The sequence below is a fragment of the Salarias fasciatus genome, chromosome 8 (assembly GCF_902148845.1).
Source record: "Salarias fasciatus chromosome 8, fSalaFa1.1, whole genome shotgun sequence".
Lineage (NCBI taxonomy): Eukaryota > Metazoa > Chordata > Actinopteri > Blenniiformes > Blenniidae > Salarias > Salarias fasciatus.
This window is the reverse complement of record NC_043752.1, coordinates 17,515,553-17,529,403: the sequence shown is the minus strand read 5'-3', so window position 1 is coordinate 17,529,403 and position 13,851 is coordinate 17,515,553. Positions and strand designations below refer to the sequence as shown.

The window sequence follows — 13,851 nt, the reverse complement described above, 5'->3', positions numbered from 1 at the left end:
GAACACATTTTATTAGTATAAAACAGTTAAAAACAACAAATTATATGAGAGAAACATGTTACAATGGAATGTAAATTCAACAGAGACGAGCTGAATTTTAAAAACATTTAGTTTTAATCACAACAGTTCATTTTATTGATTTACAGTGGTTATTTTATATCTTGCAGCACAATTTATGAGTGATTACAACAGATAAGACACAAATCATGAGACAACATGTACAGCATAATATAATATGAGCAAGACAAGTAACAATACAAAACAATGACACCGATTCATAATTTACATGACACTGATGCAAGACCATTTTTTGGGGGAAGTGATTTGGAAAAAACAACAAAACAGACCAATGATCTAAAAAGATTTAAGGCCACTGGCGAAATATGATTAAAAGGGGAAAACAGATGTAAAAAACAAAGGGCTTAAAGAACTTCCTCCTTGACTAAGTACTCTGGCAGCGTCTGGAAAGCCGTCACCGGCACCGTCAGAGATATGGTGCTGGGTTCCACCGTGGGGGGCGGGGCCTCGCTGGGCGGGGGAGGGGGAGGGGAGGGCAGCGGGTCCGTGTGGAGGATGTTTATGTCGGTGATTTGCGCGGCGGCCGGCGCGACGTCCGCGTGAGTCCGTAAGTGCTTGCGAAGGTAGGCGGCGAACAGGAAGGCCTTGCCGCAGTGCGGGCAGCAGTGCGGCTTGCTGCTGGAGTGGATCTTCTGGTGCTTGCGCAGCCCCGACTTGTTGAGGAAGGCCTTGCCGCAGCTGTCGCAGACGTGCGGCCGCGGCTTGGGGTGCTGCTTCTCGTGCTCCTGCAGCTCCGCCAGCTGTGCGAACTCCGCCGGGCAGCTCTCGCTGGCGTGGGAACCCAGCGGCATGACCTTGGTGACGGAGGAAGCGGTCGAGTCAATGGAGTGCAGGCTTTCGTGGGCCTGAACTTCATCCCAGGTACCGAAAGTAGCGTCGCAGTGAGTACAGGAGAACTGAGGAAGGGTTGTGTGGGCGGTAAAGCCCGAGGCTGATCCAGCCTCCGTCTCCGTCTCCTGCTGCTGCTGCTGCTGCTGCTGCTCAGACTGCTCCGCTAGGTGAGTCCTTTCATGTTTGCGTAGGCTTGACGACACGACGAATGACTTCAAGCACTCCTCGCACTTGAAAGGCCTCTCTCCGGAGTGCACGCGCCGGTGTTTGTTGAGGCTCGAGCGCTCGGCGAAGGATTTGTCGCACTCGGTGCACGAGAAGGGCCTGAGGCCTGTGTGAACGAGCATGTGGCGCCGCAGATCCCAGGACGCCACGAAGGCTTTGTCGCAGCTCTGGCATTTGTAGGGCCTCTCCCCGGAGTGAACGCGCTCGTGCACGGCCAGATCGGCCGGCTGCCGAAACCGCTTGGAGCACTTGTCGCAGGGATACGGTTTGAAGCCCAAGTGGGCTCGCTGGTGGCGGCGGAAACTAGACGGGTCTGAAAACATCTTGCCGCACTGCGGGCAGAGGAAGGGCTTCTCACCGGAGTGAGTGCGGAGATGAGACTGGTAGGAGGACAGCTGAGTGAAGCCTTTGCCACACTGCTCGCACTGATACGGCTTATTCTGGGAGTGGATGCGCTGATGGCAGGCCAGCGACGAGGAGCGCGAGAAGGCCTTGCCGCAGTCCGAGCACAGATAGGGCTTCTCCCCGGTGTGCGAGCGCTCGTGGTTCTTCAAGTCCTTCAGCTCCGTGTACGTCTTCCCGCATTCGTCGCAGGCGTACGGCCGGTGACCCTGGTGATTCCGTCGGTGTTTTCGAAACACCGACGGATCGGCGAAGCTCTTGCCGCACTCGGCACAGAAATACGGCTTCTCTCCGGTGTGCGAGCGCATGTGCACCTTCAGCTTGGACAGGGTGGGGTAGCTCTTTGAGCACTGGCGGCAGGAGTAGGGCCGCTCGCCGCTGTGCTGCGTCATGTGGATCCTCAGGCAGATGGCCTGCATGAAGGCCTTGCCGCAGTCCATGCACACAAAGGGCTTCTCGCCGGTGTGGGAGCGGCTGTGGTTGCGCAGCTCCGTGGGGGTCTTATAGGCCTTGTGACAGTCGGGGCACTGAAAGGGCCGCTGGGCCGAGTGCGTGCGCTCGTGCTTGGAGAGCTGAGCTTTACTGGAGAAGGTTTTGCTGCACTCGGAGCAGGAGTGCTGCTGCGGGCGCTCCTTCACGTGCGCAGAGACCTTGTGGCTCCGCAGCGCCGACAGACTTTTGAAAGACTCCGTGCACGTGCTGCACTTGAAGACGGGCTTGGCTTTAGGAGGCCGGCCTCTGCCACGTTTTTTCGCAGGCTGTTCCCTCGCCGCGGCGTCCTCCTCCTGCTGGCCCTCTTCATCCGGTGCATCAGGGGTGTACTGCTCTGCTAGAGGCGGACTGCCAGGCTGAGGAGAGGCCATGTTCGTGTCTGCAGAGAGAGCGCGTTAAAAAGACACTTTAGAAAGCAGCAGAAATAGCTGGACCTTACACTCCCTCATTTCTCCCAGTCAACACGACAACAAACCCTAAGCTGCTTCCAGTGGTCTGAGAGGACTCATTATCATTGTGCGTGAATTGTTGAATATAAAACATGCTGAGACTGCTCAATTTCAATGTCTTGTCTGAGGACAGATGGACAGGGCGAGATGGGGGAATCAAACCACCAACCTCCAAACTGGAAGACAACCCAGTCTGAGTCAAAAGTGCATTCTCAAACTGGCATCATCCCCAAAGTCTCTGCTCAGAAAAACAAGACGTTCCAGAGATGTTGTAGGACTAAACAAAGGTTACGTGCTTGTAACTCGCTCCAGCTGTGCCTTATGAGGTATCAAGTCTGTACCATTTTAAATTCTAAACTTTTGTTACCAGAGGGACAAAGTGTTCTTCCAGAGGTACAGACAGGAAGGTAGAAACGTACCACCGTTCAAAGGTTCAGTGCTTCCACTAGAGATGCACTGATCTGATATATATTAAAATAGATGGATCGATGGATCGAGTATCTGAAAATGTGACCTGAGGTGATCCAGTCTGTTTAAATTTATTGCGAAGTGAGATACATCATACATATTTAACATTTTATTGCTGCTACAAGTAGTTCATTGATTGTATTAATGTTCCTGATCTTGATAAATAATTATCTTGATCACTCTTCCTACATTTCCCCACAGTGTAGTTTAGGCTGGAATATTTGTACTTTTGTTCTTTAAACGCTTTACATCCTCCTAATGTACTTGAATTTAAATGCTGGTACATAATTCTTCACTGCTGCTGTTGTGCAATAATTTATTTTTGTGAAAAATAAATACATCATTGCATGAATCTGTTTCATCTTGTTTCATTTTATCTTAGAAACGCAGTGTGTGACCATCAGTCCCTGATGTCTCTAATCTTCTGTCCATGTAAAGCTACATAGTTTTCTAGGTCAGCCATGGCATCTGTTTGGTGTCGGCTTCAGGACTGGTACCAAAACTGAAAAACCTCCATCGGTGCATCTCAGCATGGGTTGGTAGAGTGGCCGACTCTTGACTGGAAGTTTGCAAGTTTAATTCCTCATGCCACAGTTTCCTTGAGCAAGACACAGAAACCAGTTTGTGCTCTCAGTGGATGGACTGAGCGTCTTGCATGGCAGTGTGAATGGGTGAATGTGACTGACACTGTCAACCCCTTTCAGGCTGCTCGAGCACAAATAAAATCCATTCACATTTCCGGATTTGACTCACTCCTGGCGCACGCCGTCAGGAATGTGGATTTCTTTTGTATCACACCTCACACTCATGTGTTGTAGATTACTGAGTGCAGTGAAGAGAAGTGATGGAATCAGACAGCAAAGTTCCCATCCCTCTGATTCAGCCAGGAGGAGCCTGGCATCTGCAGGTTGTTTTAACACAGCTGTTCCACAGAGGAGGCTGGGGTTTTGATCAGACAGAAGCAATGAAACACAGTTTAGAGAACATTTCCCTGTCTGGGCTGTCATCGCAGAGCTGTCACACAGAAAGAGAAATATGTGGGTGTGCATTAATCACAAAATGGCTGGCATTAGGACCTCAGGGACAATAAGCTAACCGCCCTGGTGCCAGGGGAAGTTAGATGCCACAGATCACAGACATGTGCCCGGCCGGAGACAAAGATCAGGGATCGCGGCTCGGACCGGTCCTCGCTGAGTCTGGATCGCACGGCCCCCGCATGCAGGTAGAGGCTTCCTGCTCGCCCCTCCGGCTCCTGACATGTTTTTAGTCGCTCACTCAAAATGGCTGGCTTTAGGACCGGCTGCAGCTAGCGCTGCCTTCTTCTTCTTCATCATCATCACCATGACCGCAAATACACGGGACGGATTTAGCCGCCGTTTGCAACATGTGCGCCTCTTTTAGAGAAACAAAAGCGGTTCTTACCAGAGTGGGGACATTAACGGGAGCTCGGTAAATCCTCGGTGCGCCTGTTTTTTTTTTTCTTTCTTTTTTTTTTTTTCCCTGAGAGTCGGTGATTGCTGTTGACTGGCTGCGAGCTGCAGGGGGACGGCTTTAGGACCATGATGACGACAGCCTTCACAGAGCCAAGACGGCGCAACGTGTTCATGCATTTGATGGGGGAAAAATATCAGTCCAGCACATATAATAACAATAAAAAGTGCAAAAGTTGCGGTGAAACTGTTTCCCAAGTGATGCGCATAATATTCACGGCGATCCTCCAGTCAGTACGCTAACCGGCTAACGGAGGCCACCTTCGTGTAGTTTGAGAGAGCCGCACTGCTTTGGTAAATGTTACTGGTGTCCGTAGTTTCGTTTTCGTCCCATAACCGGAGATCTGTTCACAGTGTTCCCCGTGAGTTAAAGATCATCAGCTAAACCATTTAGTTGAAGTGGGCTAGTCGTCAGAGGGGGAAGTATTTCACTGCTGCACATTTCCTGTTTCCTAGCAACAAGAGCAATGTGGAAATGAGGATGGAATAAAAAAAGACAATTGGAGAGAAGGGGGTTGCCCTTTTCCACTCAAAAACAACATTCCTCAAATGATGAATGGATATATACGCCAGCGGGACTTATTCTGAATGGGCAAAGCTTCAGGTATTGCGTTTTCAAGCATTTAGTCTCGTCTCCGTGACTTTTGGGTGCAATGTTTGTTTAGCTATCTGTGAGGATGCTAGCTCATAGCCGGCTAGCGTTAGCTCGCTGATGCTTTATCGATATTATCAGTTCACCCCTCCTCTCTCCCCGAAACCCCCGACCATATGACACGTGGGCATTGTTGTTTGGCCTATCTTAAGCAATGCAGAGGTTTTCACGCTGACAGTTTATTCGGAATCATACACATTATAAGGCCGGTTTATTGACATAGCTAGTGATGTTAGCCAGCTAATGCTAAGACTAGCGCAACATGTCTGTTTACCGCCCACTAAATTATAATTATTATTGTCTGTATAATTTATGTTTGCGCTCCATTCTACAAAATTGGATATAACAAAGTAAAATGAGCGAAACTATTGCATTTATTTATATTTTCGATCCAGTATTTTTACTGAATTGCACATTTCAGACTTCAATTTGTGTCTCTATGAAAGTTAAAATGTAATATATAATTATCGTCCATCGTTGATATTTTGTATTAAAGCATCAGTGGCTCTTATCAACCATGTAGCCTCTAACATTCAATGTAAAATGAATGACTTCTTTCTAAATATAACCATTATGTAAGAGTCATTTTCACTGTTTCATAAAAAGTGACTTGTTTATAATTCCTGCATTTTCGTTCCATTCTAAAAATAATTGAAATCTTTTATTTTTATGTTAATATTAATCACCTGATTATAGAATATCGAATTAAAAGCTTGAATATAGTCTGTCCATTTCTCACCCAAACCAAAAGTCTGTTTCCCACAGTGACTCACTGGTATGCAGGATTATTCATCCCACAGTTAGAGAGGCATGCTTTCAAAACCTTTGGTTTCATTTCGATACATGAACCTTTCCTCCTTTGTAATTAATTGTTTCAGTCCAGATGGATGAAATGTTAGCAACACTTCAATAATTTGTGACCCCTTCACAGGAAAAATGAACTTAACCTATTCTGACAGAACGTTTTAACTATTATGTTCCAAAATTGATGCTTTTACTGTTGCTAAAAACAATTTTCAGAAAACAGAATTTCAGTTACAGGACAGCTGAAAATAAGGCCTTTTGTTTACATTTTGCCCTCATCACACCTGAGACATCCTGTAATGATTGAGATTATTCACTCTATGAAATTGAATGTTGTTTTCTGTTGTTATTATTCTTTGAAGTAATTAGCAGCTCTAACTAATCTCTTTTTTCTGTTCTCCACAGCTGAACTCACACACTTCTCCCAAACTGAAGTCACTCTGCTAAACCTGGACCTCAATGTTTTTGTTTTTTCACTTCACTGGACTTTCCTTGGACCTTATCATCGACTACTGTCTCCTTTTTATACAAACAACAAAGTCATCTAATGCATTTCTGTCTCGCACATTCCCACACTTTGTGTCTTGTGCACCTGATCCCATCATCATCTTCTAATGGCAGTGCAAGACCCTAGCACAGCAGCAGGATTCCCCTGCAAACAATGTGGCATGGTCCTACTGGATATGTCCAGTCTGCTGGAGCACATGGACGCTCATCTTCAACAAGAGGACGAACGAAAATTTAAATGTGACGAGTGTGGTCGCTGTTACCGGCATGCAGGGAGCCTCGCAAACCACAAAAAGACTCATGAAGTAGGTCTGTTTGAGTGTGACATCTGCGGTAAAGAAAACTCCAACGCCTTGGCCCTGAAAAGTCATCTTCGAATCCACACTTCACAAAAGAAATACTCCTGCGCAGAATGTGGGAAAGCTTTTCGTCTGGCAACGCAGCTGGCTACACATGAGAGGGTTCATCTTGGCAGGAGAGGAAAGCGACAGTTATTTAGGAAAGTAGATTTGGACAGGTCGGCGGATGAAAACAGACATGAGGTGGAAGATGACCATTCACAGTTTCAGAGTGAGCATGTGGACCAACTTGGGATTTCTACAGAATACAGTCCATCTGATGACAAGACCGAGGGCGTTTATAACACACAGTCTGAGGCGTCTGACGATGATGCTAATCGACCATTCAAATGTGACTTATGTGACAAAGCATACATTCATTATCGAAGCCTGACCAATCATAAAAAGACTCACCAAGTTGGAAAGTTTGAATGCAGCGTATGCTTCAAACTTTTCAATAACATGGCCGCTCTCTACAGCCACCAGAGGACACACAAAGGTAAAAGCGGGACCGATCTCAGTTCACAAGACGAGTCAAACACGGAGCCAGCACTGGACCAGTTTTCCCCTCAGAACCAGGATGCTGCCGTCAACTTTTGTCACCTGTGTCAGATCCTCTACACCAGTGACCAGGAGTTCCAGGAGCACATCCAAATGCACAACTGTTCATCTTTGACGTTTGAGCCTGAAGATAGCTTGCTAGAGAACCACAATGAATCGTATCACAGTCGTATTCCTTCCCCTGAGTCGAATTTTTATGTGTCGCCCATAGACAATATTCCCTCTGTTTCATCAATAGATCAGCATGGAAACTATGAACGCCCGCAGGAGGCAATTGGAGGGAATGGACACACTTACTCAGACTACTTCAATCATCAAACCTCATCCTCCAATAGCTCTCAGGGAGAAACCCAAAACATGGACACAAACACGCTCAGTCCCAACCTGATTCCCACGCAAAACACTGAGAATGCTACTGAGATGGAAGAGACTTCAGCCGCCGACTCTGATGACCGTCCCTTCAAGTGTCAGATCTGCGGTAAAAGCTACAGGCACTCAGGGAGCCTCATCAACCACAAAAGGTCACATCAGGTCGGGATCTACCAGTGCTCCATCTGCAGAAAGAGTTATCCTCACTTAGCCGCTCTCAAAAGTCATCTTCGCCTCCACAAATCTCAGCCGTCATCTTTTGGCCTGGACACTGAGGGAGACTGGCTCTCCTCAGAGCCGCTGACTCTGGAGACCCAGCAGGGCGGATTCTCTCCCGAGGAGCATTTCAGTCAAGAGGTGAAGGAGGAGGAGGAGCAGGAGGAGGACCGTGGGCTTGGCATGGACGAGGAGAACAACATTGACCACAGCAATGGTACGCTTTACCACGAGCAGTTTAATCAGGGCTTTTCCCAGGATATGACTCTGGATCTACCTCACGATGAGCACCTGCTGCAGAGGCACATGTGTGCCGACTGCGGTGAGACATTTGCAGACATTGCAGGGATTAAGTCTCACAGCTGTCCGCTGCTCCAGCAGCAGCACGACGCCACCAGTGGCAACTATGAAAACAGGTTAAACTACCAGGTTACCGACAGTAATCGTGCGGCTGGAAACCCAGAAGGGGACGTAGAGTCCTACGGTCTGAACGGGAGCCACGACCAAAGTTACTTTGACGAGAATTTCCACGAAAATGCGAGCAGTGATCAGCTTAACGGTAGAGGAGGAGACGAGGATGCAGACGAGGAAGACGACGACGACGACGGAGATCTGTATCAGTGTTCTATATGTGGCAATAGCTACACAAGCATGAGGGCTCTCCGGAGCCATCTGCGAGGGCACACACACTCACATGGCACTCCCCCCAGCTCAGGGCCTTCTTCTATGTCCTCCCACGAAGAAGCGAAAGATGATGAGCCTGTTGAGATAATAATCTGCAGTACGTGTGGGGAGAGTTTTGCGAATAGGCAGGACATGAACGCTCATCAGCTTCTCCACAGCAGTGAGCAGGTAGACAGCATGAACTCGTTAGTTACGGACATTGATGTTCCGAAAACCAAGGAGGAAGAGGAGAACATCATCTGCGGCAGCTGTGGGATCTTCTGCACGAGCTCCCATCACCTGCAGAACCACGGCTGCCCGGCGGAGAGGAACCAAGAGCCGATGCACGGTGAAGAGGAGGCCAGAGTGGATGATGCAGCTCGGATCGAAGACAGCACTCCGGTCAAACAGTCAGCTCACGCAGAAGGTCGTCAGTACAAATGTGACCAGTGTGGGAGGTCCTACAGGCATCCCGGTTCACTCCTCAACCATAAAAAGTCCCACAAAACCGGCGTATTCAGATGTCTCGTCTGCCAGAAACGCTTCTACAATTTGTTGGCTCTTAAAAACCATCAGAGGTCCCACTTTGACATTAAGAGGTAGGTAAACACAAAAACGCACATATCTCCACCTCCTCTATTGACTGTTGTGTTTCAGATTGATGTTTTTAGGTATTTAATGTCAGTTCTGATCGATGTGCTTTTGTGCCACTGTTGAGTTTTTCAAATACAGATTTCACTATGTGCATTGTCTCCTCCTCCAGGCATACTTGCCATGAGTGTGGGAAAGCCTTCAAGATTCAGAAGCAGCTATTGACTCACTTGAGGCGGCACAAAGAAAACCAAGCCAAAATCCAGGAACTAAATAACCAGATTCAGGCCCTCATGCAGATGAATGGGACTCGGCCAGATGGAGGAATGCAGCCCTTAACTTCAGACGCCAATCAGGCTTTCACCTCTCCTCGGCGGCGCGCACAGCGCCAACAACAAAAGGCCCGCGCGATCAAAGAGGAGACCCCGGTTAAGCTGGAAGACACGGGCGATCAGCGTCCGTTCGCTTGTGACCAGTGTGGGCGCACGTACCGCCACGCAGGAAGCCTGGTCAACCACAAGAACTCCCATAAAACAGGCGAATATTACTGTTCGGTTTGTAACAACACGTATTCTAATCAGCTCGCGATGAAGAACCACATGCGCACCCACTTTGCATTCAAAAGACACTCGTGCCAGAACTGTGGGAAGAGGTTCAGAGGGAAGAAGCAGCTACTGGCTCACGTCTGTGGAAGCCTCAGAAAGGACCGAGCAGGAGGAAGGCGGGCGCTGAAACCCAGGTCCTTCAAGTGTAAGGAATGCAGGCGGGTGTTCCTGTCCAGCGACCAGCTGGCCGAGCACACCTGTGACGGGCCTTCAGCCGGCGAGGACGCGTCTCCCAGCAAGGAGGAGCGGCCTTTCACCTGCAACATCTGCAACCGCTCCTACCGCCACGCAGGCTCGCTCCTAAACCACAAGAACACCCACAAGACGGGACACTTCATCTGCACCTTCTGCTCCAAGCCCTTCACCAACCCCATGGCGTTACGCAACCACACGCGCATCCACACGCAGAAGAAGAAGTTTGTGTGTCTCACGTGCGGGAAGGCCTTCCGCCTCGCCAGCATCCTGCACAACCACCAGAAGGTCCACAACCGCGCCGCCAGCCACCTGAGCTGCGCCGAGTGCGGCAAGAGCTTCCTGGGCCGGTCGGGCCTGAAGAGGCACCGCTGCCGCCGAGGTCAGGAGAACGGCGCGCAGTCCGGAGCCCCGCAGGCCGACCGCGGAGACAAGTGCTTCATGTGAGTCGTTAAGAACTGAGACATACAGCAGTACAAACATAACAATCTCTTAAGGTGTCAGTCTGAATCTCTGTCATTCCCAGTTGTGGTTCTGTTAGGAAGTGTCTGAACTTGCTGTCTGTACTGCAGGTGTGACCTGTGCGGGCGCTCGTACCGCCACGCCGGCTCCCTCCTCAACCACAAGAAGACGCACTCCGAGAACCTCCACCACTGCGCCCTGTGCCTCCAGACGTTCCCCGACGCGCTCACCCTGCAGATTCACTCCCAGATGAGGCGCCAGTGCTGCCCGGAGTGCGGGAAGACCTTCTGCCTGCTGTCCCACCTGCAGAGCCACATGGAGGTGCACTCCAAGGACCGGGCCGCCGCCAGCTTCCAGGAGCAGCACCACGTGGCCGACGGGACTCCGGGTCGCTACCCGGACGATGCGGAGGAGCCCCTTCACGACGGCCTCTGCTGGGACCCGGCCGTGACGCCGTTGATGGACGTGGACGGGATGCGCGGCGACGTCCCGCCGCCTCTGTCGCACATCCCCGGGAACGTCGGCGACTCGCCGAGGGCCGACGACGCCCCGGGCGCCGAGCAGAAGAGCCACGTCTGCGAGCACTGCGGCCGCACCTACCGCCACGCCGGCTCGCTCCTCAACCACAAGAACAGCCACAAGACGGGCTCCTTCTTCTGCTCCGTGTGCCAGAAGGAGTTCACCAACCTCATGGCGCTCAAGAACCACCGGCGCATCCACACCGAGCCCAAGCGCTACCAGTGCCAGGAGTGCGGCAAGGCGTTCCGCGTGTCCACGCAGCTCATCTGCCACCGGAGGATACACACCAAAGAGAAGCCCTTCGCCTGCATGCTGTGTGACAAGAGCTTTTCCAGCAAGTCCAACCTGCGGCACCACCAGAGGATGCACCAGAACTCCCAGAGCTTCGACTCCGCCTTCAGCATGGACGCCAACGCCTTCATGGACCTGGACATGGCCTCCTTCCTATAAAGCTCCGTCTCCACATCGCCCCTCTATCAGTAATTGTAAAGCAGTATTTTATTTTCCTCCAAGTGTTCTCGACTGAACTGAAGGTCCTTTTTTTTTTCTTTTTGAGAAGATGCACATTTATTTTCTGACTAATAGTCTTACCTCCACAGCAGAAGGCAAAAACATCGCTCTGCTTTTTTTAACCAGGCCTGAATGTTTCCCACGAGCAGCGCGGCAGCGGGACGCTGGGCGAAGCGACTCGTCTCTGCTCATTCCTCCGCGACGTCCCGGCCAACCAAAGCAGAAGGTGCAGCCCAGGTTTCTGTCCCCACACCAAGTCTGAGACGTTTTGTAAAACAAAACTCTAACAACTCAAACTATTTATAATTGTGTTCAGTGCCTCTGTAAGCAAAATATACATCTATATTTATCTCAGTCATTTTTTTTTTGTTCACTTTGCCGTCAGTATTGAAGGACTACTCACCTTTCTGTGAGATTTCATAGGGCAAGCCTGTTATTCTTCTGTCAGATCCCTCTGGCAGAGTCATTTAGTGAAATATTAATAGGTAAATAGTTGTACTGCTAATAATATTCAACTTCACGCCGAGTGACATTGTATTCTGCTGAAATGGATGTATTTATTAATTTATTCCTCTTTCACATGCACATTTTATCAGAAAAAAAAAGAACTATGAATGTTGTTTTAGAAAGGAAAAAGTCTTCTTGAACTCATGTAGCCTTTAAGGAACTTCTCATCCGTGGGTCATCGGGAGGGGACGCCGTCGGCAGCACTCAGGGGGAAAAAAACCTTCAAAAGGAGCGTACCTGACGTGTGAGACATTGTGGGTAATCGGTTTCTCTCGCCCCGCTCATGCCATTTTGACACTTTTCATGGTTTAAACCGCGGCCCTCTGCAGCAGATCCGCTTTGATCCGGCGAGAAACATCAGTTACGTTGAAGTGCCAGTGCCTAAAATTTAAGTAGATTGTAGCATTTTAATGTGAACAGACCTCGTCTCGCTGAGCTCGTCATACTGTAAACCACTGAGCTGAAAAGAAAAGGAAAAGATCTTCAGGTCTGTGCATCTTTCTTAGTCACTCTGAAAATGGGTTCTCTTCGGTTTTCGTCTCCATGGAAACGTTTCCTCAGAAAGTCTATATAAATCAGGCGCTATGTCTCATATATGCTAAGCACAAATGTCAACACGAACTACTCAGAGATTTATTTACAAAGGAAGAAACTGTTTCATCGCCACCGTGCGACTCCATTAACCACTTCATCTTCTGTTCAGAAATGTGCAATTACTGGGAAAAAAACATGAATTAACCCCTTTTTGTTTTTCTTTTTTGCCAAGTTCTGTAACGTAACGTGCCTGCAGAAGTGGACACGCAGCCTTTTGTTTCTGGAACCGTTCCGCCCCGTACCCCCCCCCCCCTCTTTCCACGCCTTACACACTGCGTTTCACGTTTGTTCGGCACTGGTTTAAAACAAAAGTATGAAATACCTCAAAAGCCCTGCCTACCTAGCAACTGCTTCTTAATGCCTCATGCAGCTTAATTGTAGGGAATACACTGTTAATCAAGCAAATGAATCACGGAGAGAAGTGCGGAGCGTTCGTTTAATTTGATATATTAAAGGTTGAGCGTTTCTCCTGTTGGTTTTTTTTGGTGGACCGTTTGTTTCTATTTGCACATGCGTGGACGCCACCTGTAGCCCACGGAGGACGGGACGTCCGGAACGATCCACTGGCCTGATGCTCTCACCTCAGCCGAGTTATTTGCGGGTTCTGATATTTTAAAGCAATACGTTGGATTCACAGCATGAACACTCGTTTTTTTTTGGGGGGAAAGTGTCCCGACGTGCCATTTTGTTACATTATTTTCACTCTGTAAACCGTTTAAACATCGTCGCTGTATGTAAATGTTTCAAAAAAAAAAAAAAAGAAAATCCTTCATCCCTGTGTCATCTCCGTCGTCTCTGGACTCACACTCCCGCCTCCCTGATCTCAGAGCTCTGTACATACTAGAACACCTCGGTTGGATCTCTGTACATTTAACAGCAGGATTTTCCCTCAGCTGGAGAAAACTGCTAGATTAGCTATTGTATAATAAAAAAAAAAACCCAACATATACCACATTTTCTGATTTTTTTTTGGAGCGGGAGGGGGGGATTTTCAGTGCTTAAAAATGATCTGTCAAGTATTTAATTCATATTTATATAACTATTTTGTCACTCTATTTTGTTAGAACTTAGTGTAGGCTATAAGAACGTTATTTAAAATAGTTGAATCTAATTAAAAACACTTGGAAACGACAGTGTGCTTGTTTTTTGTTCACATTCGTTCGTCTGATACCGATACAGATTTTCATTTCCGAGACCAAAAGATTTTTAAAAAAAAAAACAGTTTTATTAGGATAAATCTTGGAATGTTTGTTATTCTATGGAAATCTTTTCCAGATCAACAACAGATTTCGTGATAATCCAAGTTGTCAGTTTTTATTGTGAAAA

At 48.6% G+C, this 13,851-nt stretch overlaps 2 protein-coding genes across 5 annotated transcripts; one reads left to right on the top strand and one right to left on the bottom strand.

Moving 5' to 3' along the window:
• On the bottom strand, positions 1-4,488 carry znf668 (zinc finger protein 668). Its single transcript, XM_030098308.1, has 2 exons — positions 4,368-4,488; positions 1-2,407 (listed from the first exon to the last, which is right to left on the bottom strand). Exon 2 carries the CDS (start codon positions 2,397-2,399, stop codon positions 423-425), a length of 1,977 nt encoding a protein of 658 aa, XP_029954168.1. The 5' UTR covers positions 2,400-2,407; positions 4,368-4,488; the 3' UTR covers positions 1-422.
• Positions 4,079-13,338, top strand: znf646 (zinc finger protein 646). 4 transcript variants are annotated; one of them, XR_003931944.1, is made up of 5 exons: positions 4,851-5,039; positions 6,297-9,144; positions 9,309-10,376; positions 10,506-11,447; positions 11,551-13,338. XR_003931944.1 is itself a non-coding variant. In XM_030098290.1 (5 exons), the coding sequence occupies exons 2-4, from the start codon at positions 6,506-6,508 to the stop codon at positions 11,362-11,364; spliced, it is 4,566 nt and encodes a 1,521-aa protein (XP_029954150.1). In that variant the 5' UTR covers positions 4,851-5,039; positions 6,297-6,505; the 3' UTR covers positions 11,365-11,399; positions 11,551-13,338. The 4 variants fall into 4 exon arrangements, 3 of the variants coding, with proteins under 3 accessions (XP_029954149.1, XP_029954150.1, XP_029954148.1); XM_030098290.1 differs by having other exon boundaries at positions 10,506-11,399; XM_030098289.1 differs by lacking the exon at positions 4,851-5,039 and adding an exon at positions 4,079-4,167 and having other exon boundaries at positions 10,506-13,338.
• The last annotated feature ends 513 nt before the right edge of the window (positions 13,339-13,851 follow it).